Source organism: Heloderma suspectum, chromosome 10 (genome assembly GCF_057233095.1).
Source record: "Heloderma suspectum isolate Gila_16-S chromosome 10, 16-S_ref, whole genome shotgun sequence".
NCBI lineage: Eukaryota > Metazoa > Chordata > Lepidosauria > Squamata > Helodermatidae > Heloderma > Heloderma suspectum.
Window position 1 is genome coordinate 31,020,031 of NC_139467.1, and position 26,138 is coordinate 31,046,168.

General features: G+C 45.4%; 1 protein-coding gene across 2 annotated transcripts in view; it reads left to right on the top strand.

Moving 5' to 3' along the window:
- FCN3 (ficolin 3) overlaps positions 1–17,386 on the top strand; it is a 36,902-nt gene extending 19,516 nt beyond the window's left edge. Inside the window, exons 3-8 of one of the 2 annotated variants that reach the window (XM_084815755.1) lie at positions 3,382–3,426; positions 6,912–6,947; positions 9,759–9,886; positions 11,000–11,129; positions 15,102–15,236; positions 16,065–17,386. In XM_084815755.1, the coding sequence (XP_084671881.1) occupies positions 3,382–3,426; positions 6,912–6,947; positions 9,759–9,886; positions 11,000–11,129; positions 15,102–15,236; positions 16,065–16,306 (716 nt within the window). In that variant the 3' untranslated portion in view covers positions 16,307–17,386. The remainder of the gene's footprint in view (positions 1–3,381; positions 3,427–6,911; positions 6,948–9,758; positions 9,887–10,999; positions 11,130–15,101; positions 15,237–16,064) is intronic. The other variant, XM_084815756.1, reaches the window with a different exon arrangement.
- Positions 17,387–26,138: the final 8,752 nt, after the last annotated feature.

The window sequence follows — 26,138 nt, forward strand, 5'->3', positions numbered from 1 at the left end:
GAAGGAGTAAAAGGAAGAAATCACAGGAAACCACATTGTAGGGTATAGAGATCCTCAGGCCAGCTGCTATGAACTAATTGCAACACTGCCCCCTTCCAGTAACTTGCAGATGAGGTTGCAATATTCCCAACAGAAGTTGCCCATCAGTTAGAACCTGGACAACAGACTAAGCAAGTCCACAGATCTCCTGGTCACAGTAATTTCCCCACTCGCTATGGTGAGATGTATTGTGTAGGTCTTCTTAAATTAAAGCCATTGGGCAGTTCTATTACACCCTGCCAATTCCTGTCCGCAAGTGGCACCCACTACTTGTAGAATGAAGATTTGGCATTTCTGGGGCAATTGGAAACAAGTGAAAGTGCTCGTTTCTAGAATGGGGCAGGTCACATAAGGGAGCTCCACCGACCTGCCCCAATCAAGAAACGAGCGTTTCCACTAATTTCAGGGCTTCCTCTGGGAAGTGCTGCATCTCTGTTGCACAAGTGGTGGATTCCACTTGAGCAACAGAAACTGCAGGACACAAGAGAATTGGTGGGGACGTAAGCACCCCATTGAATTCCACTCAGTATTTCTAAGTTTGTATCTACATCTACTCAGTTTGTTCTGAATCCAGATTCTTCATTCTTGGAGTCCCAGGCCTCCAAACACAATGACAGACAGTTTGTCAATTCTTTCGGGGCCGTGGCTTAGTGGTGGAGCACCTGCTACCTGCTGTGCATGCAAAGGGTCCCAGGTTCAATCCCCAGCATCCCCAGGTAGAGCTAGGAAAGAATCCTGCCAGAAACCCTGGAGAGATGCTGCCAATACTGGGCTAGATGGGCCAATGCTCTGATGCAGTATAGGGCAGCTTCCTATGTTTCTAACCTAGCTCACGTGGATTTGCAACAAAAAGTTACTGGCTGAAGCTGTATTCCTGACCCACCCCTCCTATAATAGCAGATTCAAAGGGAAGGGCTTTAGACCGGGAAAGCTGCATGGAAAAAATGGGTTATATGCCCCCTTCCCCAGTGTGATTGCTCTGATCAAAATTAGAAACCCCAGAGGCTGCTTTAATGTAACCCCCCCATACCCCAACTCCAGATCTGATCACAGATCCGTTTGGTTTTTTTTTACTCAGCTGGCCACTTAACATATTGCCAAAAAGAGGAAACTCATCACCAAAAAAGAGGACAAAAGAGGACAAGATTTGCTTAAATGTTGCAGATGCTAATGTATATTTATAGATGCAAATTTGGAAATAATAACTATCATTTAAATCTAGGATGGCCATTTCTGAATCTCCAAAGAAGAGGAAATGCACCACCAAAAAGAGGACACTGATTTGCATAACATTTTGCATGTGCTAATTCATGTGTATGGGCCGCGGTGGCTCAGTGGTTAAGACGCTGAACTGCAGACTGGAAGGTCGGCAGGTCAGCAGTTCGAGACCCGAGTACCGTGTGACGGAGTGAGCTCCCGTCTTCAGTCCCAGCTCCTGCCAACCTAGCAGTTCGAAAGCAAGAAATTGCAAGTAGATAAATAGGCATCGCCTCGGCGGGAAAGGTAACAGCGTTCCGTGCACCTCGGTGTTCAGTCATGCCGGCCACATGACCACGGAAGCGTCTTCGGACAGCGTTGGCTCTTCGGCTCAGAAACGGGGATGAGCACCGCACCCTAGAGTCGGACACGACTGGTTGGGGACACCTTTACCTTTTTTAATTCATGTGTATAGATGCAGACATTATTATTATTATTATTATTATTATTATTATTATTATTATTATTATTATTATTGAAATAGAAATACAGTACATTTCACCACAGTGTGGAAGACTGTGACCAGATGACCTGTGTGCCTGCCTGTTCAGTCTGCTGTCCAGGTATTAACTCTTGATGGGCAACAGTTCTGATGGTTCTTTATCTTTAAACCAGATTTGAACAGAACAGCCTTTCAGACAGAGGATGCCTTCAAACAGAGGACAGCCACCCTATTTTTGACCCTTAATGTAATGCATGCAATTGTTCTGTGTGTTCACAGGTGTTATTAATCCCAATATCCATAGGGAAATTGTCCTTGTCCTTTGAAGGATGCTATGTCCTTTGAAGCACGGCAAAGCAAAAAAAAACGATGACAAAAAAAACGATGATTTGCATATGCCAATTTGTATGTTAATTCAGCCCTCAAGACACACTGTCCCCGCTACCCTAGAATCATAGAATAGTAGGGTTGGAAGGGGCCTATAAGACCATGGAGTCCAACCCCCTGCTCAATGCAGGAATCTAAGTCAAAGCATCCCTGGCAGATGGCTGTCCAGCCTCATCTTGAATGCCTCCAGTGTGGGAGAGCCCACCACCTCCCGAAGTAATTGGTTCCATTGTCGTATTGCTCTAACGGTCAAGAAGTTTCTCCTGATGTTCAGCTGGAATCCGGCCTCCTGTCACTTGAGCCCATGATTCCGTGTCCTGCACTCTGGGATGATGGAGAAGAGATCCTGGCCTTCCTCTCTGTGACCACCTTTCAAGTACTTGAAGAGCGCTATCATATCTCCCCTCAGTCTTCTCTTCTCATGGCTAAAAATGCCCAGTTCTTTCAGTCTCTCCTCATAGGGCTATGTACCTCTCCAGCAAGCTAGATGCTTAAGATCTGTAAGGATGGAAAAGACACAAACTCAAGCTGGTACCCAGGAGGAACTGAGTTCTGTTAACTCAGGGCTAGCCAGTTCATTCCTGGCATATAATAGGTTCAGACAGTGGTAGCCAAGAGTCAGTCTTGTCAGCAAAACATTAGATCTTCCTTGCAGAAGAGGCTGTGATTGGAAGGCTCAACATTGCTGAGTTGTCAAAAAGGCTGCAAATCTTCCCTTTTTCGCTAAGGATTTCCATTTTGTGAGACTGCTTTACCTTATATGTTATTATATTTCAATTTATAATTGCTTTCTTTTTTGTTTATTGTTTCCTACCGTGCAAACTGCTTTGAGCTTATGGGAAGGTAATATAAAAATTCTTCAGATAAAGAGAATTCCCGTGAGACCTTTTTTGGGTAGTGGTAGTTATTATTTGGGGGGGGGGTGTCTTGATCTTCCCTTTGCTGTCAGTATAATCTAGCTGTATAATATATACGGTTGGGGGCAGTATAATATAGAAACCAGGCTTATATCAGATTATGTGTCCATTGTCTAATTCTCTGGCAGAGGTCTTTCCAGTTAACTGCTGCCTAATCCTTTTAACTGGAGATGCTGGAGATTGAACCTGCATACAAAGCATGTGCTTTACCACTAAGCTACGGTTTCTCCTTTTGACTCTGGCTGTTTCTCGTTCTAAGAGAACACCTATATTTTTCAGTGCTGTTCTTTCATCACTGAGCTTTCACAGTGCCCTCATAGTGTCTTGCTTCACTTTCAGGAGACATGGGGCCACCTGGGAAGCAAGGACCGAAAGGGGCACAAGGTAACCCTATGCTGATTTTCTTCAAGGGGATGAATTCTAGAAGGGTAGTCACGTTGGGTTGTTTGCAGCAAAAACAACAGACTCAAACAACACTTCACAGACTAAGGGTGACCTCTAAAGAACTACACAGCCAGCTCCACACAGCCAAAGGGACTTTGGATTTGTGTTTTTCAAACAGCATTTCCATCCCCTCACCAGGGCCAGCCCTACCATTAGGCAGAACAAGGTGGCTGCCTCAGGTGTCAGATGTTGGGAGGTAGAGAACAGCAGTGATGTGTTGGAGAACAGAGCAGTGTGTGGCACACAGCCTTCCCTACATATGAGTTACTATTTATTTATTTCATTTATATCCCACCTTCCTTCCATTGTGGAACTCAAGGTGGCTACATGTGGTTCCTAGGTGGTCTCCCCTCCAAGCACTGACCAGACCCAGACCTGCTTAGCTTCAGCACAGTGGCTGCCTCATGTGCCTTCAGACTATGCCCTGGAATGCATAGATCAGGGTTTCTAACAGTCTAATTTAGAAAAAGGAAGAAGTCTTTTGATGTTTGGGATCTCTAGCCAAGTTTGTTCTGCATCCTCATCCACAGCCATTCCCAGGACCTGGGGTGGGGTGGGGTGGGGTGGGGGAAGTCTGCCATGACAAACTAACACAATAATTAACCACTATTGGTTCTATAGACAAGCCCAAAACCAGTAATTTTTTGTATATGTGCTGGCAGTATTTGGGGAAGATGGGAGTTGAAGTCCAACAATATATGGGGACCAAAGCTTGGGAAATGCAGCTGTACATGAGTATCCTGTTCTCCTGGGGCATGAGGTTCATGGGGTCAAGTTAAGGCAGGTCTCTCAAAGCAGTAACCAGAACCTTGGAAAGTTACCAGTGGGCCCTGCTGGCTGAGCTATGGAAATACAGTCAGGGCAAGAAATATTGGAACACGGATAACTGTTTTGGCAGTTGGCCTCTGTACACCACCATTGAAGTTGAAAGGAAACACACCCAGATGGGAGCAAAGTCAGGACTTTCAGCTGTAATTCAAGGGGTTTGACAAAAGTGGGGCACTAACCATTCAGGAAGTACAGCCAGTGGCATGCACACACCCCCATCGTTGGTGGCCCATAAGTAATGGAACAAACCAACATCATTTCAAACCTAAGGATCGCCTTTAATACCTAGATGAAAATTCTTTGCAGTCAATGACTGCCTGAAGTCTGGAAGCCATGGACATGACCAAATGCTGAGTTTCCTCCCTCGAGATGCTTTGCCAGGCCTTTACTGCAGCAGCTGCTGCTTGTTTGTAGGTCTTTCTGCCTTCAGTCTTGTCTTCAGTAAGTGAAAAGCATGCTCTATTGGACTGAGATCAGGTGAGAGACTTGGCCATTGAAGAACATCCCACTTCTTTGCCTTGAGAAACTCTTGGGTAGCTTTTGCTGTATGTTTGGGTCATTATCCATCTGCAATATGAAGCGGCATCCTATCAGTTTGGCAGCATTCGGCTGAATCTGAGCAGAAAGTATAGCCCTATACACTTCAGAATTCATCCTGCTGCGTTTATCAGCAGTCAAGTCATCAATAAACACCAGTGACCCGGTTCCATTGGCAGCAATACATGCCCATGCCATAACACTGCCTCCACCATGTTTGACAGATGATGTGGTATGCTTTGGATCATGAGCTGTTCCTTTCCTTCTCCATACTTTTCTTTTCCCATCATTCTGGTACAAGTTAATCTTGGTTTCATCAGTCCAAAGAATCTTATTCCAGAACTGGACAGGCTTTTTTAGGTGTTTGCTGGCAAAGGCTAATCTGGCCTTTCGGTTCTTGAGCGTTACCAGTGGTTTGCACCTTGTTGTGAAGCCTCTGTATTTAATTCATAAAGCCGTCTCTTGACTGTAGATGTTGACAATGACATGCCTACCTCCACAAGAGCGTTCTTGATCTGGCTAGATGTTGTGAAAGGGTTCCTCTTCACCATGAGCAGAATTCTGCAGTCATCCACTTTAGCTGTCTCCCATGGTCTTCCAGGCCTTTTGCTGTTGCTGAGCTTGCCAGTTAATTCCCTCATTTTCAGGATGTTCCAAACTGTTGTATTGGCCACTCCCACTGTTTTTGCTATCTCTCTGATGGGTTTATTTTGTTTCCTTGGCCTAATGATGGCCTCCTTCAGTCGCATGAACACCTCTTTGGACCTCATGTTGAGAGTTCCAGTGAACAGCTACCAAATGCAAACTCAAAACCACCTCCAGGCCTTTTATCTGCTTGACTGGTCATGGGACACCCAGGAAACAGGCCACACCTGGCCATGCAGCTGCTTGTCAGCCATTTGTTCCATTATTTATGAACCACCAGCAATGGGGGGGGGGTGTATGCGACTGGCTGTACTTCCTGGATGGTTAGTGCCCCACTTTTGTCAAACCCCTTGCATTACAGCTGAAAGTTCTGACTTGGCTCCCATCTGGATGTGTTTCCTTTCAACTTCAATGTGGTGGTGTACAGAGGCCAACTGCCAAAACAGTTACCCTTGTTCTTATATTTCTGGCCCTGACTGTATGTTGCCTTAACAGGGAGGGAGCCAAAGCCCTCTGAGGCCTTAAGTCAGGCAAGGCCAGTTCTGCATTAGGCCCCACCTCCTTGAAGGAGCCAGCTGTGTTCCTTAAAGGGTCCTTGCCTGGTTCCAAATCCTTTGACCTGCAAGGTCTAAGAGATGGAAGAGCTGCTTGGGAGATTCATCCTGTGTGTCAAGGTGGACACTGAGCCCATAGAATCCCAGAGTAGTTTTGATTCTGATTCTGAGGAGTCGCTCCTGGGAGAGGAGTGCACTCCTCTTTCCCAGGGCCAACAGCTGACGGAGATTCCTCCCACCGGCATTCCTAGCTTAGATAGCAGTCCTGGGAGTGACAGAGCGCAGGAAGCAGACTTGATGGATGTGCGTCACCGACGCAGAGAGCGGCGCCAAATGCAGGGCGCGGAAAGGAGGCGTAGTGCCTGGTTGGCACGCAAACAACAGTTGCGCCCAGAGGATCCAAGGGAAAAGGGGAGGGACTCTCCCTAGCCCTTAAGTTCAGGGTCTGCCAGTGATTCCCTTTCAAACGGGGACCAGCTGTTCCAACTTAGGGCATAGGTACTCTGCTGCTCATATCTAGTTGCTAATGGTAGAGTTGTTAAGTTGTAAAAGAGGAATAAAGCTTTGAAAAGAATCCCTTTGTCTGTATCTGGACTTGGCTACTGGGTTAGACTGAGAGAGGCCTCCAAGGAGCCCTTGACACTGTGACTCAGAGGCTGATTGATGGTAGGGCCATGTCTTCTGGCTAGGAAGGCATAGGGGGAGGTACTGAAGGTTCTGCCGCAGGGAAATTGGCCTCAACCTCATCTTGATCTGAGTCCTCCTCAGAGCCCTGTGGTACCCCAAGGTCAGGGGCCAGGTCAACGAATGCAAGGTTGTCGTTATTTGCTTAGTAACATGTTTGGTTTCTTTAAATACCAGGTGAACCACCGGACCTTTCATCCCTCTGCCAAAACGGTGAGTTTTTTATTGCCTCTTCAAATAATTCCCCCCCATACATACACACAATGCCTGCGCTCACTCCAATTGCCTCCATCAACAGCAGCACTTCAGGACTGCAATAATAAGGAAACAAATCAGTTATGCGTTTTTCAAAGCTTGAAGCAACTGTCCTTTCTTCAAAGGAATATGCAGACTTTGAAATTCCCCAGCTTTTCTTTCATTCATTCATTATATTCCGTTTAACATTCACTTTTCATGGTAAGGAGTGCTGCTGAGCTGCTGATAAAATCCTGACATCACTACACACAGCAGAGGCTATTTCTTAAATGCTTCAAAAGCACCAGTGAATGAAGCTTTTCATATCTTATAAATTTAGTCTCAAGGAGGTCAAGGGGTGACTCTTGTACCCCAAACCAGTTAAAAATGTGGAGTAGCAATGATAATCTGTATAATTGTGATCTAGTGATTGACAGAAAATTTCTAGATTAAAATACACGGAATTACTGAGGACACGCGAATTACTAAATGGAAAAGCCATCCTTTATATGATCTTTACCTTACTATATAAAATGGGAACACAACGGGTTTTAAACTGTGTTAAAAGTAGAGATGTATGGATTATATGAAATCCATTCCATCTGTGTTTCACGGATTGTCAGATGCTTTTCGTTTCACAGTCCGCCCATCAACGGAATTGGACTTTTTTTAGTTTCCGAATTTGTGCAAACACGCATTTGTGCAAATGTGCATTTGTGCAAATGTGCATTTGTGCAAATGTGCATTTGTGCACATGCAAAAATGCGCAAATTCCCCTCAAATGCACAGAATCCCCCAAAATGTGCATTTTCAAGCTTTAGCCTATGGGGAAATGTACATTTTTGTCATTTTAAAAAAATGTTTGAGCATTTTTCCATGAGGAAACCTAGAATACTGTCCACAAGTCAGCGGAATCTGCCCACCAGGGAGGAGGGGGGTGGTCTGCTGTGGAATCCACTGGTCAGATTCATCAAAATCCAAATTCATTTGGTTCCATTGCAGAGTTTTCTGACATCCCTAGTTAAAAGTAACAGTAATATTACATTGTAAGATACTTCAAATGTGCTCTTAAAGCGTGGAGTAGTCCTAATCCACTGTACTCAAAATACAATCCATGGCTAATGTCAGCATGCAGCATCCTAAGGTAGCTGCCAAAGATTCCTGCGCTCGGGCAGGGCCTGCCCCTGTGTTAACACCTGCCCTGGGGGACACTCACTCACACTGGGTGACTGGACCTAAGAGCCACCCACCATTTTAATTTCCCACAGTGCCCTGATTTAGCATTGTTCTTAGGAAGTTAAGCTGGAGCTCATCAGTTTTGTTGTTTGCTGCACTGCCAGGTAAACCCACTAGATTTCAACAACGTAGGAGTGTCCCCCTCAAATCTGGGCCCCAATACAATCAGAATCATATGGTTTTTCAAAAGGGGAAATGGCCAAACACTGCTGCTGAGAATGGAAACTGTTCATTCATTTCCCTCCTCTCACTCTGTATTGTCTGGTAAAAATTACCTCAGGCTCTGACATCAAGCCGCACCACGCTGCTGGGTCTAGCTGCCATTTTAATTTCCCACAATGCCCCAAAGCAACACTACATCGGAGAAGATAGACCATCTGCCTGGTGCTACTTGGTGCATTTTTGCTGTCATTGCTGCTTACTGCCAGGAAAACCCACTAGGGCCCACCAACAGAGAAAGGAGCCCACCACAGGGTACTTTGCCAAGACCATGAGATCTAGACACCTGAAATTTGGCATAGATACTAAGGAGAGACTAGGGGTGTGCATGTCGGGATTATTTTGTTTTTAAAACACGTTAATTAATTTTAATGTGTCCATGCAGTTGAAGTCTGAAGTCAGAGGAGATTGATTGATGGATTGTTTGTTTGTTTATTTCTATACCTCCCAATAGTTGGTGGAAGGAGAGAATTATAACCTGCCCCTTCTCCCATGCTGTGGGGCAGCCCCCCTTCAAAAGAATGGAGTGGACAGACCCCTCCAACGTTTCCCTCAGAAGGATAGAGTGGGAAGATGTCTCCCTCAGGGGCTTGTAGGAGTGCACCCTGGCAGGTCCCATGCCTAGGGGTGTCTGGCTTCACTCAGACAGGACGGGCACAATGCGTTCAACTCGGACAACTGCGTAAGTTTGCTTGCAGCCTTTGCTGTGTCGGCGTGAGGCAGGGTGGGCACCTTGTGTCCCTCTAGAGGTTTTGGGCAGGTTATAATTCTCTCCCTCCACCAACTATTGGGAGGTATAGAAATAAACAAGCAATCAGTCAATCTCCTCTGGCTTCAGACTTCAACCTCATGGACACATTAAAATTAATTAACATGTTTTAAAAACAAAATAATCCCGACATGCACACCCTTAGAGTCTTCTTAGTATCCATGCCAACTTTCAGGTGTCTAGATCTCATGGTCTTGGCAAAGTACCCTGTGGTGGGCTCCTTTCTCTGTCAGTGGGCCCTAGTGGGTTTTCCTGGCAGTAAGCACCAATGACAGCAAAAATGCACCAAGTAGCACCAGGCAGATGGTCTATCTTCTCCGATGTAGTGTTGCTTTGGGACATTGTGGGAAATTAAAATGGCAGCTAGACCCAGCAGCATGGTACTGCTTGATGTCAGAGCCTGAGGTAATTTTTACCAAATTGGTCAGAAATGTGGGAAGTTTTCACACAAGAGATCAATGCAAACCATGGTACCAAATTATCTGTTGAAAGAATGGGAATTCCTTGCTTATTATTTTTCCTTTCTCCGCTACCATTGTCTATTGTCCTTTGGCATCTTTCCCCAGGACCAAGGAACTGCAAGGAGCTCTTGAGGAAGGGGGAGTTCTTGAGCGGCTGGTACACCATCTACCTGCCAGACTGCAAGCCACTGCGGGTCTTCTGTGATATGGATACTGATGGAGGGGGCTGGCTGGTGAGTCCCTGCCTCAAGATGAAGGCACTGCAGTCTTACTATGCACTCTGTTATGATGGGGAGTTTTGCTCCTTTGGTTTTGATTGCAGCTTATCACCATTTTGCAAGGATTCCAGATTTATTTATTTATTTATTTATTATATTTCTATACCAGCCAATAGCCGAAGTTGGCTGGGCAGATCACAGATGCAGAGATTCCTCATGGTGATTCCCACCCACCCATCATTTCATATAAAATTGAAAGAGCCACTTGCTCAAGACAGTAAATAAGTTTTACATTATAATGACATGTTTTTATTGTTGTTATCCTGTGTATGTACATGGCTCTTTACAGGCTTGACAGGGGCTTACAGTCTAAAGATAATGAAGAATAATGCATAAAATGCACAAAATTATTCAATAATGAGCAAAATTATTCCAAAGTCACAGTTAGGGAAGTATGGATTTCATTAAATCCGTCCCTTCTGTGTTGCACAGATTGCTAGGTTTCTTTTGTTCTGTTATCCACTCATTGATGGCGTCAGATTTTTTTTTACCAGAATGTCATTCTACTTGTGCTAATGCTCATAAACTAATGCGGATTAGCGCAGTTGTGCAGGTGTACATTAGTGCTAATGCGCACTTATGCTAATGCACATTAGAGCTAATTGCATTAGTGCAAATCCTCCGCAAAATTGAAAACTGGTCTGGAAGTCTATGGAATCTGTCTGACTCAGAAAAAGCTGGTTCACTGCAGAGTCTACAAGTTGGATTCAGAGAAATCCAATTTATTTGAATCTGTTGCTGATTTCTCCAACATCCTTAGCCACAATATTGTTTGGGATCACTTAAGTAAAACACTAGAAATAATGGCATCAAAAAAACAGCACTCCAGATCGGGGTCACTAGGACAGAAAGGAGTCTCCTCACCATGACCCCAAACCAGTCCATCCCGTGTGTGTGTGTGTGTGTGTGTGTGTGTGTCTGACTCCAGCCTGCAGCTGACATCTGATGTGGCCCTCAGAGCTGAAAAGGTTGTGTATACCTGCCGTAGTTCATGGATCAGAGTGGCTGAGCAAAATAATAACCCAATTACAGATGGCCCTCACCTCTCTTCCCACATCTCTTTCTCAGGTATTTCAGAGGCGATGGGATGGCTCTGTTGATTTCTACCGCACCTGGAGTGAATACAAGAAAGGCTTTGGAAACCAGCTGTCGGAATTCTGGATGGGCAATGACAACATTCATCTTCTCACCCATGAGGGTAATGGAACCCAGCCTTTTGATTCGAGGAAATTTAATTGCATAGAGGCTTGTGAGAGGGACCTGCTATGCCCCCGTGAGCCTCAGGGAGGCAAGCGAGAGCTGCAATTTTTTCCTTTTCTCAACAAGAAGATCAGATTTACCTGCAGCAACCTGTCTGTGCGGAATAAAAAAATATGATGTTCACAACTTTAGGACACCCAGTCAGTTTTTTCTGTATAACAATAACCAAAACGTGGGAAACAGACCAGGCCTGGTGTCAGTGGTACGTTATCCTAGGACAGTTGTTAGGGCCCCAGGAGGTCCCACCAGCAAGGACACCTGTCCCAGGGCCTCTACATTGCGCAGCTGGGTCTGCGATCCTCTATTTTAATTTCCCACAGTGCCCTGGAGCGACACTACGTTAGGCACTCAAGGGCATTGTGGGAAATTAAAATGGCAGCCCTCACCCACCCTTGGAGTGATGATGCCACCACCAGGAGGGCAACATTGAGAGGGGGGCATCAACTTAAGAGCAGGCCCACCAGAAGGCACTTTGTCCAGGGCCCCCTCAGACCTGGAGCCAGCTCTGAAAGTGATGTCACCTATTTAAAACTAGAAGGACCGCTCAGATGATGATTATATATTGCCAAGGGTTCCGGGGCTGAAGTTAGGAGTCTCCAGTGTCCGGGGCTGGAACCAAGCCTAGCAAGCTACCGTGTACGATGCACATTCAGACTAATGCTGTGCCGAAAATATCTCCCACATTTTTTTTTTTACCATTCTTATTCAACTTGATAGAAAATAAATTGCTTTCAAAAAGAAATCCGAAGGAGGAGAAATTTCTGAGAAATTCTCATGGGTTGGGATTGGGGTTCTGGTGCTGACCTTCCTGATGAGGTGGCTGAGGAGTGTACATGAGTGTCCTGTCTGTCATTGTACAATAATCTCTGTGGCAGCCTGTAGCCTGCTCAGCTTCCCACACATCAGTTAAAGCCACCATGAGGAAGACATCATGAGGCGATTCCTCCCACGGGGCTTTTCCAGTTCAGGAAGTGCAGGTGGCCTGGGAGGCTGCAGAGCCATGGACAGATGTGTAATGGAGAGAGAAAACACACACAGCACCCTCAGACACCTTGCAGTGATTAGGTAAGCTCAGAAAAACCGCCAAAAGAAGTTCAAAATCCTGTCTCAGAAAAGTAGAAGCCTCAACACAGCTGATGCGGTTGCCACCTGCAGAAGCAGTGCGATAAACCCAAAACCCTTAGGAGAAAAGAAAGAAGCTGCACTACAACCCCTGTCAGTAGTGAGCCCTATCTGTGAGAAACTGTTGGAGAATTTCTCCTCCCCTAGGAGAAATTCGGTGAAATTGTCCCCCCAGGTTCTCTGCCCACAAACAGGCTGGAGAATTTTGAGAGGCTGTTTGCTCACAGCTCTAGTTCAGACCTCATAGACCAATTCAGGCCAGAAAGAGATAGTGCTATGCAATATCAACCCCTTTGATTGGCAGACAGTAAGAATCCTCTGGATTGGCTCAGTCTAGTATAAATATGAGCCTGGCTGCTGCTGCTGCTGCTGCTGCTGCTGAAGAAGAAGAGGCGGCGGCGGCTGAAAATAAAACTGATATCAGTGGCCACTTACGCATCACCATAGAAGAGGAGCAGAGAGTTCAGATTTGACTAGAAATTTTCATATGGCAATTTGTCTAGACAGATGCACATTTGGAAATAATGGGTTGGATCTAGATTTAGTCATATCTAGAGTAGATCCATTGAAATCTACTCTAAGTATGAGTAAATCTAGATCCAACCCACTATTTCTAAATGGGGCAGGGGGGAGGAAAGACCAGCATGAACAGCGAGTATTCTAATTTTACCCCAAACTGCAGATTGTCGAGAGAATTATGGGTATAATAATTCTGCTGCACTGGTGAAAATCCCCAACCCACATCAGATCACAATAGGCATACCTGGGATTCAGCATACCCCAGGGCATGATGGCTACACAGCATGCAGCAAATCTGGCAATGATTGGTTAGAATAGTTATGACAGCTCCTGACCAATGGTTCAATTTTCTTCCCATAACTGGGCACAAAGCATTGACACTTAACTGCAGATGGACGGCATGCAGGGCCTCTGGAGGCACATTAGCACAGGGGAGTTTGTGGACTGCTGATGTGACCATGTTTTCCATTTTGCAGAGGAGAGTCCTCTATTTGATGGCATTTTCTGTTGAGGAAAAGGGCACTAAGGGTGCAATCCTATGCATGTTTAGACAGAAAAAGTCCTACAACTCCCAGCATTCCCCAGCCAGCCATTCCCCCATGCTGGGTGGGGAATGCTGGAAGTTGTAGGCCTTTTTTGTCTAAACATACATAGGATTGCACCCTAAAATGATCAAGGGGCTGGCCCCCCTATGACAGAAGTTTGCAACAGATGGGATTGTTTAGCTTGAAAAAAAGGAGGGTAAGGGGAGACACGATAGAGGTCTACAAACTTATGCATGGTGTGGAGAATGTGGAAAGGGAGACATTTTTCTCCCTCTCTCAAAATGCTGGAACTCGGGCTCATCCTATGAAGCTGATTGATGGGAGATTCAGGACAGATAAAAGGAAGTAGTTCTTCACACAGCACAAAAACTATGGAATTTGCTACCACAGGATGTAGTGATGGCCACCAATTTGGATGGCTTTAAAAAGAAGTTAGACAAATTCCTGGAGAAAAAGGCTATCAATGGCTACTTGTCCTTTGGTCTGATCCAGCAGGGCTCTTCTGATGTTCTTATGTTCTGCCTAGCCCAAGTCCAGTTTCAAGACCCAGAAGATGGGAGATCAGGGGCCTTGAAGTTGCCAATCAATACTTAGCAACTGGGCAGCTGACTGAGGGCAAGATGTATTCTATTTATAGTAACTGGGTTAGATCCAGATTTAGTCATACAGTAACCATTTTTTCCCCATGCCCCTACATTAGAAGCATTTTATTGTGTTTTAAGTATTTTATGAAATTTTTAAAGTCACTTTCGAGTTCATTTTATAAAGAAAAGCTGGGTATAAATGTTTCAATGAATAAATGAAGTCACCAACATTCAACAAGTTTTGGAAGAGACCAAAATTTCCAGTTAAAAAAAAAAAAAAGTGATAGGCTACGTAAAGATTTACGTAGCCTACCACGGCTAGATTTTTAAAAAAATACCGTGATAGGCTATGTAAATGTTTACGTAGCCTATCACGGCTGATTTAAAGGAAAAAAAAAACGCGCGTATGCAAATGTGTATGCGTATGCGTTCCTTATTTTGACACATCTTAGTCTACGTAAACATTTATGTAGACTAAGATGGCGAAAATAAGGGGAACGCAAATAGCGTAGACGCTACGCTATTTGCATTCCCCTTATTTTTGCCGTAGTCTACGTAAATGTTTACGTAGACTAAGACGTGTCAAAATAAGGAATGCAAATTTGCGTACGCGCAGCGTTTTTTTCCTTTTAAATCAGCCGTGATAGGCTACGTAAACATTTACGTAGCCTATCACGGCTGACTGCAGGGACGCAAACGGCGGCGGCTACGGCCGCCGCCATTTGCACACCCGGCCGGCCAGGATTCGGGGGGGAGGGACAGAGCACCTCCCCCCCCGGTCAGAATTTCGGGGGGGAGGGATGGAGCGCCTCCCCCCCACCTTGAATCAAATTTCGTTAAAGGTAAGTCACTTTCGTACATCCCTACTGGCACTTGGCTTGACTTTTACAAAACATGCTGGATTTCCCACACTCCAAAAATCCCTGCAAAATTGCTTTCAAAAACCAGAAGCAAAACTGGACAGTGACAATGTCATCTAAAGCACCCATAAACAAGCATGAGTGAGGAATGACAAGCACACGATAACAGCCTCGTTTAGAAAAGCTCTTTGTTTTTTATTTCTTCCCATCTTCTTAGCAACACTGGCTAAGTGGCGCAAGAGACAAAAATTATGCTGAATTTGTGCACTTTTTTCCTTAGGAGAGTACCAGCTCCGGGTGGACTTGGTGGACTTTGAAGACCAGAAAACCTTTGCTCTTTATCAGTCCTTTGAGCTCAGCGGAGAAGATGAAAACTATCAACTTGCCCTGGGACCATTCCTCAGTGGCTCAGCAGGTGAGGGACTTTAATGCTGTTTTAACATTACATTATTCCTCTAGCTTTCTCAGTTAATCATACAGGGATGGCAAATTTATCACCTTGTGCTTGAAGGTGTAAAGCCAAGAAATTAAATATGAGAGAATCCTGGTCAGTGGTGTAGTGGTAAGTTTTGAAGTGCAGGTGTGCTCCTCATGACCATCCCCATAGCCACGCTCCAGAGAGAGTGCAAAAATGCAGGCAGCTGCGTTGGCCCATATCAACAAACCAGTTCTACCAGTTTTATCTCCACTAGGAGCAGGTCTTTTTATAAAGCTGATGGGTGTTCACTGCACATTCAAGAGCAAGACACCTCCAAATTATCTGCATTACAACAAGGAATAATATATTGTTGCTGGGAAAATTCATTTCTCCCAAGCTACCGTGAGAATTGCAGCTAAGCTCAGAGGGAACAGAGAAGTCTAGGGGGGTGGCAGAGTTAGTTAGTTTTGATTCTGTGCGAATAAAAAACTGCTAGTGCTGCATCCCTATGAGCCCTGACTCCACTACACCACTGATCCTGGTCAGCTCTTGATCATTTAGGGCACAATCCTATGTATGTTTCGACAGAAAAGAGGCCTGCAATTCCCAGCAGGCCCCAGCCAGGTATGCTGCCTGGGGCGTGCTAGGGACTGTAGGCTTTTTTATGTCTAAATATGCATAGGATGGTGCCCTTAATGTGCTATTGTTATGCTGCTCAAGACATAATAATGGGGGTGGTGGGGATGGAATTAAGTTGCCTAGGGCAGCCAAAAGAAAAAAAAAGTGCTGCAAGGCAAACTTACACAGCACCCTTGCACTTTACAGGTGACTCCATGTCATTCCATAAGGGACATCCATTTTCCACCCATGACAGGGACAATGACAGCGGGACACAGAACTGCGCTGTCACTGTGCATGGAGCGTGGTGGTACTTAAACTGCTATTGGTCCAACCTGAACGGTGGCTACCCAGTTGGCAATCGGAAGGGACAGCGGTATGGCATTGACTGGCAAAGCGGCAAGGGTACTGGCGTCTCATACAAGCACACAGAAATGAAGATACGTTAAGCAGATCCCATTCGACAGCCCACGGGGCAACAGTACATAAATAAACAGAAGTAAGCCGTGTGTGTCTGTGTGTTCATACTGCACAAGATATTTTGCTTCCAAAATCCTTTCAAATATTTTTAAAGGGCATCAAAATGACGATTCATAAAGGCAAACCTGTTTACCCTGTCTACTGGGGAGAGATAAGGAACAATAGATTTCAACCACACAAACCATCATCATCACCCCCCAATGCAAAATACCAGGAGACTTAGAATACTTAGGCTGTAATCTAATAGCCACTTACTTGAGAGTAAGCCCCATTGAACTCAATGGGACTTATTCAGTATTTTTCTTTGATTTCCATTATTGGGTATTCTGTTTAATTAACCAGATGTTTTGAACTGGATTTGTTATTGAACTGGGTGATTTGTTGCTGTTGTCGTCGTCCTCCTCCTTCTTCTGTGTTTGAAATCTATTGCACTGTTAATGGGTGTTGACCATAGTATATGTATATGTGTGGCTTTATAGTGAGTCAAGCACAGTGGTCTATCTCTGTTCTAATTCTGTCTGCTGTGAATAGCAACAAAGCTTTCGAAGGTTTCAAGTAGAGATCTTTCGTTATTCCAGCTCTGCTATGTGAGCTCTTCTAAGAGGAGAGAATAGAGAACAGAATGGGGACCTTACGCGTGTAAAGCATATGCCTGGCCACCAAGACGAGCGTCACTCCAGTTCACTGATGGGGTCTGGTGCTAAGAGAGGTTATGTAGAAATACTAGCATGATTGGCAAGGCAATCTGCTGACTGTGAAAATGCTTTGAAACTTGGTTAACCCAGTATAAGCGTGGGACAGGGTGGTCATGTGTCCGGCATTACAAAGGACAGTCCTTATTCAAAGGGCTGTCCAGTTCAAGTCCGGTTTAAAGACAGAGATCCATAAGAAGGGAGAGCAGCAGGGACCTTGAAGTTGCCCATCAGGAGTCAGCAGCTGGGCAACAGACCAAACACACATGCACAGATCACCAGGTCATAGTTCAAATAGTCCACTATGGAGAGGTGCATTGTGTTTCTATTGACATTATAGTAATCATTTCTAAATTAGCATTTATATGTAGGAATTAGCATATGCACATTTTCTGCAAATCTGTGTCCTCTGATTCAGCCAATGCATTTCTTCTTTTTTGGTGATGCATAAGTGGTCACCTTACTTACATCTGAGGTCTGGAAGTTTCTCGACGCACATTCACTGTATTCCAAGACATCTGTTTGCAGGGCAGAGAAGGTGTGCCAAAAACATGTCCGCCGCTAGGGATGTGTGAACCCACCACCGTCCAGGTTCTCCGGGCACCTGCCCAGCCCCTGCCCCTGCTCGCCATTCCCCGGACCATGCTTGAGACCCTTCTGCGTTCAGCGAGCAGCCCACACTCACCACTGCAGCCTCATCAAGCATATTTGCATGCACGCGAAAAGCACTTTTTTGCAAAAATGTGCATTTTCGCGCATGTGCAAAAATGTGCATTCACAAAATGCACATCTTCACGCACACGCAAATATGCGCATTGGCAAAATGTGCATTTTCGCATACACAAAAAATGCAAATTTTTGCACATATGCAAATATGCGCATTTTGCGACCGCCATTTTATTTTTTAAAAAATGGCAGCTGCGGAGCTTGATGAAGCTGCTGGGGTGACTGCGGGCTGCTCCCGAGCAGGGGCAGGGGCTCCGCGAGCAGGGCTCAGGGGTGCAGGCAGGGGGGATTCTGCCATATTCCCATACGGAATCGGTGGCCTGCACCATCCCTATCCACCACACTTTAAAATATTTGTTTCTCGTCACCCTCTGATTTTTAAAGCTTCATCCCCATAAGACAGACTATGCAAAAGAAGAAGAAGAACATGAAGGACATGGACAGACATAAACAAATTCTCATAAACACTTCAAACATTCCCTCCCTCACCCTCAGTTTATATCCTGACTGGAGAAGAAGCCTTTGAGAACAAGTTCATCTGCAGACATATGCTAAACTTCTTATACTCTCCTAAAATAGAGTGCCAGGTAAAAGTATGTGTACATGGGCAGCGGGTACTACTGCTGCAGGCAGCCTTCCACTCCAGATTTTTTCCAGGTGGGGCTTCCCAGCAAATGACTTTAAAAGTTCTCAAGAAGAGAGAGATAACAATTTGGTTGGAAGAGAAGGCAGCTCCATCAAGCTCCACCCTCCAACAACTGTCACCTGGCAGCAGCCATTCCATCAGGGTGAAGTAAGGGAGAGAAGGGAACATTTGAGATTGCTTTCCCAACTCTTCCCCCCCAATCCCTTTTCCTTTTGTATCTGGTCATTTATATTTTAAGCCTGCAGGGAGGGACTATCATATTTCTGATCTTTGTAAGCTCTTCTGGGAGCCTGTTTCAGCTGAACAGCAGGATAAACATGATAGTAGATAGATGATAGATAGACAGACAGACAGACAGAGGCAACAGAAACTTCTAGAATACTGTCACTGACTGGTCACACAACACGATAACCCACACTTTCTGATGCTAACAATTTGTAGACACTAAACACCTATGTAGATAATTGGACTGACTGGGTTCACACAACATGACAACCCACACTCAGTGGTTGAGTATGGGTTGTCATGGAACCATGGGTTGTTGCTGAACTGTAGTTTATTATGTTGCCTGAACCCAGCTACACTAACAAACCATGGTGTGTTAACTATGAACAACCCACAGTTCACAACCCAAAATCAAATCAGGGTACTTGTTTGAGAAAAATAAGCCACACTGCAGAAAATGCACTGGGTTCAGACAACATGATAACCCAAGGTTCAGCAACAACCCACGGTTCAACGACAAACCACACTCAACCCATACTCAATCTCTTAATTTGAGTTATCGTGTTGTGTGAACCTAGTCAGTCCAATTATCGATGTAGGTGTTTCGTGTCTGCAAATTGTTAGCATCAGAAATATACAAATTGAATAAGAACAGCTCTTTTTCCGTTCTAAAGCTTTTATCTCCTTATCATGAACACCTTTCTTTAAAAAAATAAAAATAAATAAAGCTTCCTTAAATTGCCTCTCACTTCTTTAAGCACCCTGCCATGTTCAGAGTCATAGGAGCTAAAGGGGATGTTTTACTCTCTCGCGCCCAAACTACTTGGGAAATTCTTGAAAAATTCTACTCTGATTTTTCAGGGGAAATATTGAGTGAGCAGTGTGAAGTGGGTGGAACACTTCCAGTTTTGGATGGCACTAAAAAAAACAAAAACAAAAATGTTCTTAGTATTCTTAAAGACAAGCTATCATTCTTTGAATGGAATCTGACATGGCACAAATGAAAAAGCCAGTTCTTTGAAGCAGTGTTCCAGTTGCAGTGCAGTCACTGGGCCCATACTGGCAAGAGTGCCAAAGAAGACTGGAAAAAATAACTCTTTTTAATCTACAGGTCCTAACTTTCACTGCTCTCCACACCTGGCCTTTTCTGCTTACACCCATTTTTCATTTCTTCATGAACCCCCTGTTGTTTCCCCACCATCCCCTCCATGCTGCTCCCTGTGCCTTGAACAGAAGCTTCCTCACCCCTCTTTGTACATCGATTTGCTTTCCTCTTGTCCTCCAATCCTGTTAAGCAAAGCTTTTTGTGATCCACTCAAGCCTCCGCATCTCCTACTCTCCCACTGCCACCTGCATCCCCTCTGCCCTGTGCTGCTGTTGGTTAGGGTAGGACTTTAGGGCAGACATCCAGAGCCCAATTGAACAATTTAGAATCAGACTAAAGAGAATAGGGAAGACCCACAGATCAGTTAGATATGAGCTCACAAATATTCCTAATGAATATGCAGTGGAGGTGAAGAATAGATTTAAGGGACTAGATTTAGTAGATAGGGTCCCGGAAGAACTATGGACAGAAGTTCGCAACACTGTTCAGGAGGCGGCAACAAAAAACGTCCCAAAGAAAAAGAAAACCAAGAAGGCAAGATGGCTGTCTGCTGAGACACTGGAAGCAGCCCAAAAAAGAAGGAAAGCAAAAGGCAACAGTGATAGGGGGAGATATGCCCAATTAAATGCAAAATTCTAGAGGTTAGCCAGAAGAAATAAGGACTTATTTTTAAACAAGCAATGCGCGGAAGCGGAAGAAGATAATAGAATAGGAAGGACAAGAGACCTCTTCCAGAAAATTAGAAACATCGGAGGTAAATTCCAGGCAAAAATGGGTATGATCAAAAACAAAGATGGCAAGGACATAACAGAAGCAGAAGAGATCAAGAAAAGGTGGCAAGAATATACGGAAGATCTGTATAGGAAGGATAATAATATCAGGGATAGATTTGATGGTGTAGTCAGTGAGCTAGAGCCGGACATCCTGAAGAGTGAGGTTGAATGGGCCTTAAGAAGCATTGCTAATAAGGCAGCAGGAGACGACGGTATCCCGGCTGAACTGTTTAAAATCTTGCAAGATGATGCTGTCAAGGTGATGCATGCCATATGCCAGCAAATTTGGAAAACACAAGAATGGCCAACAGATTGGAAAAAATCAACTTGTATCCCCATACCAAAAAAGGGAAGCACCAAAGAATGTTCAAACTATCAAACAGTGGCACTTATTTCACATGCCAGTAAGGTAATGCTCAAGATCTTGCAAGGTAGACTCCAGCAATTCATGGAACGAAAACTGCCAGATGTACAAGCTGGGTTTAGAAAAGGCAGAGGAACTAGAGACCAAATTGCCAATATCCGCTGGATAATGGAGAAAGCCAGGGAGTTTCAGAAAAACATCTATTTCTGCTTTATTGACTATTCTAAAGCCTTTGACTGTGTGGATCACAACAAATTGTGGCAAGTTCTTGGTGGTATGGGGATACCAAATCATCTTGTCTGCCTCCTGAGGAATCTGTATAACGACCAAGTAGCAACGGTAAGAACAGACCACGGAACAACGGACTGGTTTAAGATTGGGAAAGCAGTATGGCAGGGTTGTATACTCTCACCCTACCTATTCAACCTGTACGCAGAACACAATGGTATTCCCTGTAGTAACCTATGGCTGCAAGAGCTGGACCATAAGGAAGGCTGAGCGAAGGAAGATAGATGCTTTTGAACTGTGGTGCTGGAGGAAAATGCTGAGAGTGCCTTGGACTGCAAGAAGATCAAACCAGTCCATACTCCAGGAAATAAAGCCAGACTGTTCACTTGAGGGAAGGATATTAAATGCAAAACTGAAGTACTTAGGCCACATAATGAAAAGACAGGATACCCTGGAGAAGATGCTGATGCTAGGGAAAGTGGAAGACAAAAGGAAGAGGGACCAACCAAGGGCAAGATGGATGGATGATATTCTGGAGGTGACGGACTCGACCTTGGGGGAGCTGGGGGTGGTGACGGCTGACAGGAAGCTCTGGCATGGGCTGGTCCATGAAGTCATGAAGAGTCGGAAGCGACTGACCGAATAAACAACAACAACCAGAGCCCCACTAGGCAGAATGAGCAGGTGGGCCTCCAAACTCAGGAAGGCTACACATTATCATTTAAAAAGAGCAGGATCCCTATAAGACCATCCAGCGTCCAAAATTACTCACTGCTCATCATAGATCCCCAGCTCCTCTGCAGTCCATCCCAATCTTGTTCACTCCGAAATACAGATTATAGTGACAGGCAGGGCTGGCCCTACCATTAGGCAGAGTGAAGCAGTTGCCTTGAGCAGCAGATGCTGGGAGGCAGCAGCTAGGTATTGGAGGAAAGACCTGTGTGCCATGCAGCCTGCAGTGCGCTTCCTATGTTCAGGCTCAGTGGAGGATGCTGTCCCATCACCAGTCTTGAAGCAAGATTCAACTGCCAGTCCAGTTGCCTCTTGTTCACCGAATGGGAGCAGGCGCCATCTTGTCCTTTGTCTCAGGCAGAAAATGTCTTATGCCGCCCCTGGAGACAGATCATTTTTGTTTCTACCAGCCTTCCCCAACCTATACCCTCCAGATGTGTTGGACTACAACTCCCATTATTCTCCTAGCCAGCATTTAAGGATACCAGGGTACCAGATTGGGAGAGTACCAGGTTGTGGAAGGCTGTACGTAGCACTCCGCTGGCCAAGCCACCCCCCCAAAAAACAGCCCTGTCATCTCCATGTTGCTGTTTAGAAACCAGAAGCGGTCTGTCTGGTGTAGTGATGGCAGCAGGGGAGGGGAACCTGTCACCCTCCAGCTGTTGTTGGACAATAACAGTGTGAGAAGCAGTGTGGTATAGTGGTTAGAGTATTGGACTGAGACTCTGAAAACCCGCATTCTAGTCCCCACTCAGCCATGAAGCCCACTGAGTGACTTTGGGCCAGTCACTGATTGTCACCCTAACCTACCTCACGGGCTTGTTGGGAGGATAACAAGGAGGACCATGTAAGGCACCTCGGATTCCTTGCAAGAGGAAAGAAAAGGTGGAATATAAATGTAATAATAATAAAACAATTAAAAATCATCCCTGACTATTGGCCATCCTGGCTGCAGTTAATGGGAGTTGGAGTCCCATATCATCTAGAGGTTCCCCACCCCTGGGTTAGAGTGTTGGACTAGGGCATGGGAGACCCAGGTTCTAATCCCTGCATGGTCACAGAGCTCACCTGGTGACCTTGGGCCCATCACCGCCTCTCAGTCAAACCTACGTGACAGGTAGGCTGATGCGAATAATGGAAGGACAGCATTTAATAGAAGCACAGAATCATAGAATAGTAGGGTTGGAAGGGGCCTACAAGACCATCGAGTCCAACCCCCTGCTCAATACAGGAATCCAAGTCAAAGCATCCCTGAGAGATGGCTGTCCAGCTTCATCTTGAATGCCTCCAGTGTGGGAGAGCCCACCACCTCCCGAGGTCATTGGTTCCATTGTCATATTGCTCTAACAGTCAGGAAGTTTTTCCTGATGTTCAGATGGAATCTGGCTTCCTGTCACTTGAGCCCATTATTCCGTGTCCTGCACTCTGGGATGATCGAGAAGAGATCCTGGCCTTCCTGTCTGTGACAACCTTTCAGGTACTTGAAGAGCGCTATCCTACCTCCCCTCAGTCTTCTCTTCTCAAGGCTAAGCACACCCAGTTCTTTCAGTCTCTCCTCATAGGGCTTTGTGTCCAGTCCCCTGATCATCTTTGTTGCCCTCCTCTGAACCTTCTCCAGTTTGTCTGCATCCTTCTTAAAATGTGGTGCCCAGAACTGGACACAGCACTCGAGATGAGACCTAACCAGTGCTGCATAGGGGGGAACTAGTACTTCCCGAGATTTGGAAGCTATGCTTCTATTAATGCAGCCCAAAATAGCATTTGCCTTTTTTGCAGCCACATCACATTGTTGGCTCATATTCAGCTTGTGATCGACAACAATTCCAAGATCCTTCTTACTTGTAGCATCGTTGAGCCACGTATCCCCCATCTTGTAACTGTGCATGTGGTTTCTTTTTCCTAGGTGCAGAACTTGGCATTTATCCCTATTAAATGTCATTCTGTTGTCTTCTGCCCAGCACTCCAGCCTATCAAGATCACTTTGAATTTTGTTTCTGTCTTCCAAGGTATTAGCTATCGTGCCCAATTTTGTATCATCTCCAAATTTGATCAGCATTCCCTGCACCTCCTCATCCAAGTCATTAATAAAAATGTTGAAGAGCACTGGGCCCAGGACTGAGCCCTGCAGTACCCCTCTCGTTACCTCTCCCCAATTTGAGAAGATCCCATTGATAAGCAGTCCTTGAGTTTCATCTAGCCCATTTTAAGCTAGTTTGCTAATCAGGATATCATGGAGCACTTTGTCGAAAGCTTTGGTGAAGTCGAGGTGTATTATGTCCACAGCATTTCCATAGTCCACAAGGGAGGTTACCTGAACAAAAAATGAGATCCGATTAGTCTGACAGGATTTGTTCTTGACAAATCCATGTTGGCTTCGCGTAATCACTGCATTGTTTTCAAGGTCCTCCCAGATGGATTGCTTTATCCAGAATTTGCCCAGGGATTGATGTCAGACTGACTGGTCTGTAGTTCCCAGGTTCCTCCCTTTTGCTTTTTTTGAAGATAGGGACAACATTAGCCCTCCTCCGGTCATTTATGCTGCCTTAATCACCTTGGAGGAAAAACAAGATCTGCATGTAATAAAATTAACGCGAGTAAATCTGATATTGCAACTGGAAGTCTGTAGGAGTATTTGCATATGTGACTCCACAGCTGCATCTGCAACACCTTCCAACCCATCACACCCCATTTGAGTCCCAACAGATCCCCATTAGAAAGGGTTAGATATTGTGTGAAGCAACAACCTGCACCTCTCAACCCCCTGAATAGATTCAGTAGCCAGGGAGGGCATGCCTCATCCTGCTGGGTGATTTTTTTCCCCACACCTGCTAGTCTGCAGTGTTTAAGGCTGCAATTCCATGTACAATTAGCTAGGAGTAAACCCCACTGCACGCTGTGGGACTCATGCAGAAGATCAGGCTGCAGCTTTGCTTATCAGAAGGGACCTGCAGCACCTCCTCCCTTTGTGAAGAAACCTTGCAGCTTAAGAATGCAAGATCTCCTGGGTCAGGCCAAAGGCCTAGTCTAATCCGGCATCCTGTTTCCCACAGTGGCCAACCACATTGCCTCTGGGAAGCCCACAACAAATGGGACATGAGTGCATGAGCACTCTCCTGCTGTTGTTTCCCAGCAACTGGGGTTCACCAGCATGCTGTTTCTGATCCTCAAGGTAGCAGAGAGCCATCACAACTGGTAGCCACTGATAGCCTTCTCCTCCATGAATTTGTCTAAAGCCATCTTAAGCCTGGTATGGGTGAGTCAGGCTTGTGGGATCTAACTTGTTTGCTTTTTACTAGAAGTCTGAGATCCACCACTGAGAGCTAGATGCAAAATAGTGGCTGGGGGCAATTACCTACCCATCCATGCCCCAGGAGCCATACGCTGGAACACTCTGCACTGTACATCTGAGTTGCTACAGGTCAGGAATTCTGGCAACCTAATTGAGATATGGGGAGAAACTCTTTACTGTTGCTATTGATTCACAGCTGGGGGTAAGAAAGCCTTAATAATCTACTTCAGATCATCCAATGATCTGCCAGTAGTTCTCAAGTAGATCTACAAGTAGATCAGTACCCTTGAACTAAGCCAGGCTCCCAAGACTTTTTGGGTCAGTGGGCACGTTTGGCATTTTGAGGGAATGTCTTGGGTGCTCTCACCAAATGGCTGTCATGGGAGGGGCACTTGCCCATTCATAAAATGGCTGCCAAGGTGGGCTTGGCCAGTCACAGAACAGTCATTTCCCAGAAGGCAAACTGGTGAGACTAAAAAAAAAAAGGACTTAGCCAAGAACTCCCAGTTGGGAGTTCTTGGCTAACAGGGAGAAACCTCTGGCTTCTCCCTGCTGATAGAAGACAGGGGTTGGGTTTGAGCTCCAAAACACAAAATAAAGATGGCACTGAAAGGCAGCCCTTCACTTTGCAGCATGCCGGCCTCCCAGTAATTTTGTCTAATTTTAAAAAAATTAATAACATAAAAAGCAGCAGGGGCAGGGAGCCAGGCAGGAGCCAAGAGAGGTGCCTGTGGGCACATTGGAGGCTCCTGATCTATGCAGTCACCTCAACTTGTGTTGCAACTTCCATTGGTTAACTGTGGAATTAACAACCTGAGTGCCCCCCCAGATGTTTTGGACTACAACTCCCATCAGTCCCAGCCAGCATGGCCAGTAGTGATGAGAGATTATGGGGAAACATCTGGGCTGCCTACCCCTGAACTGTGCACTGTGTGAAGAAGTCCTTCCTTTGGCCTGCTCTGAATCTCCCACCAGCAGCAGCTTCGTTAGATGACTTTGGGTCCTAGTGTTGTGAGAGCAG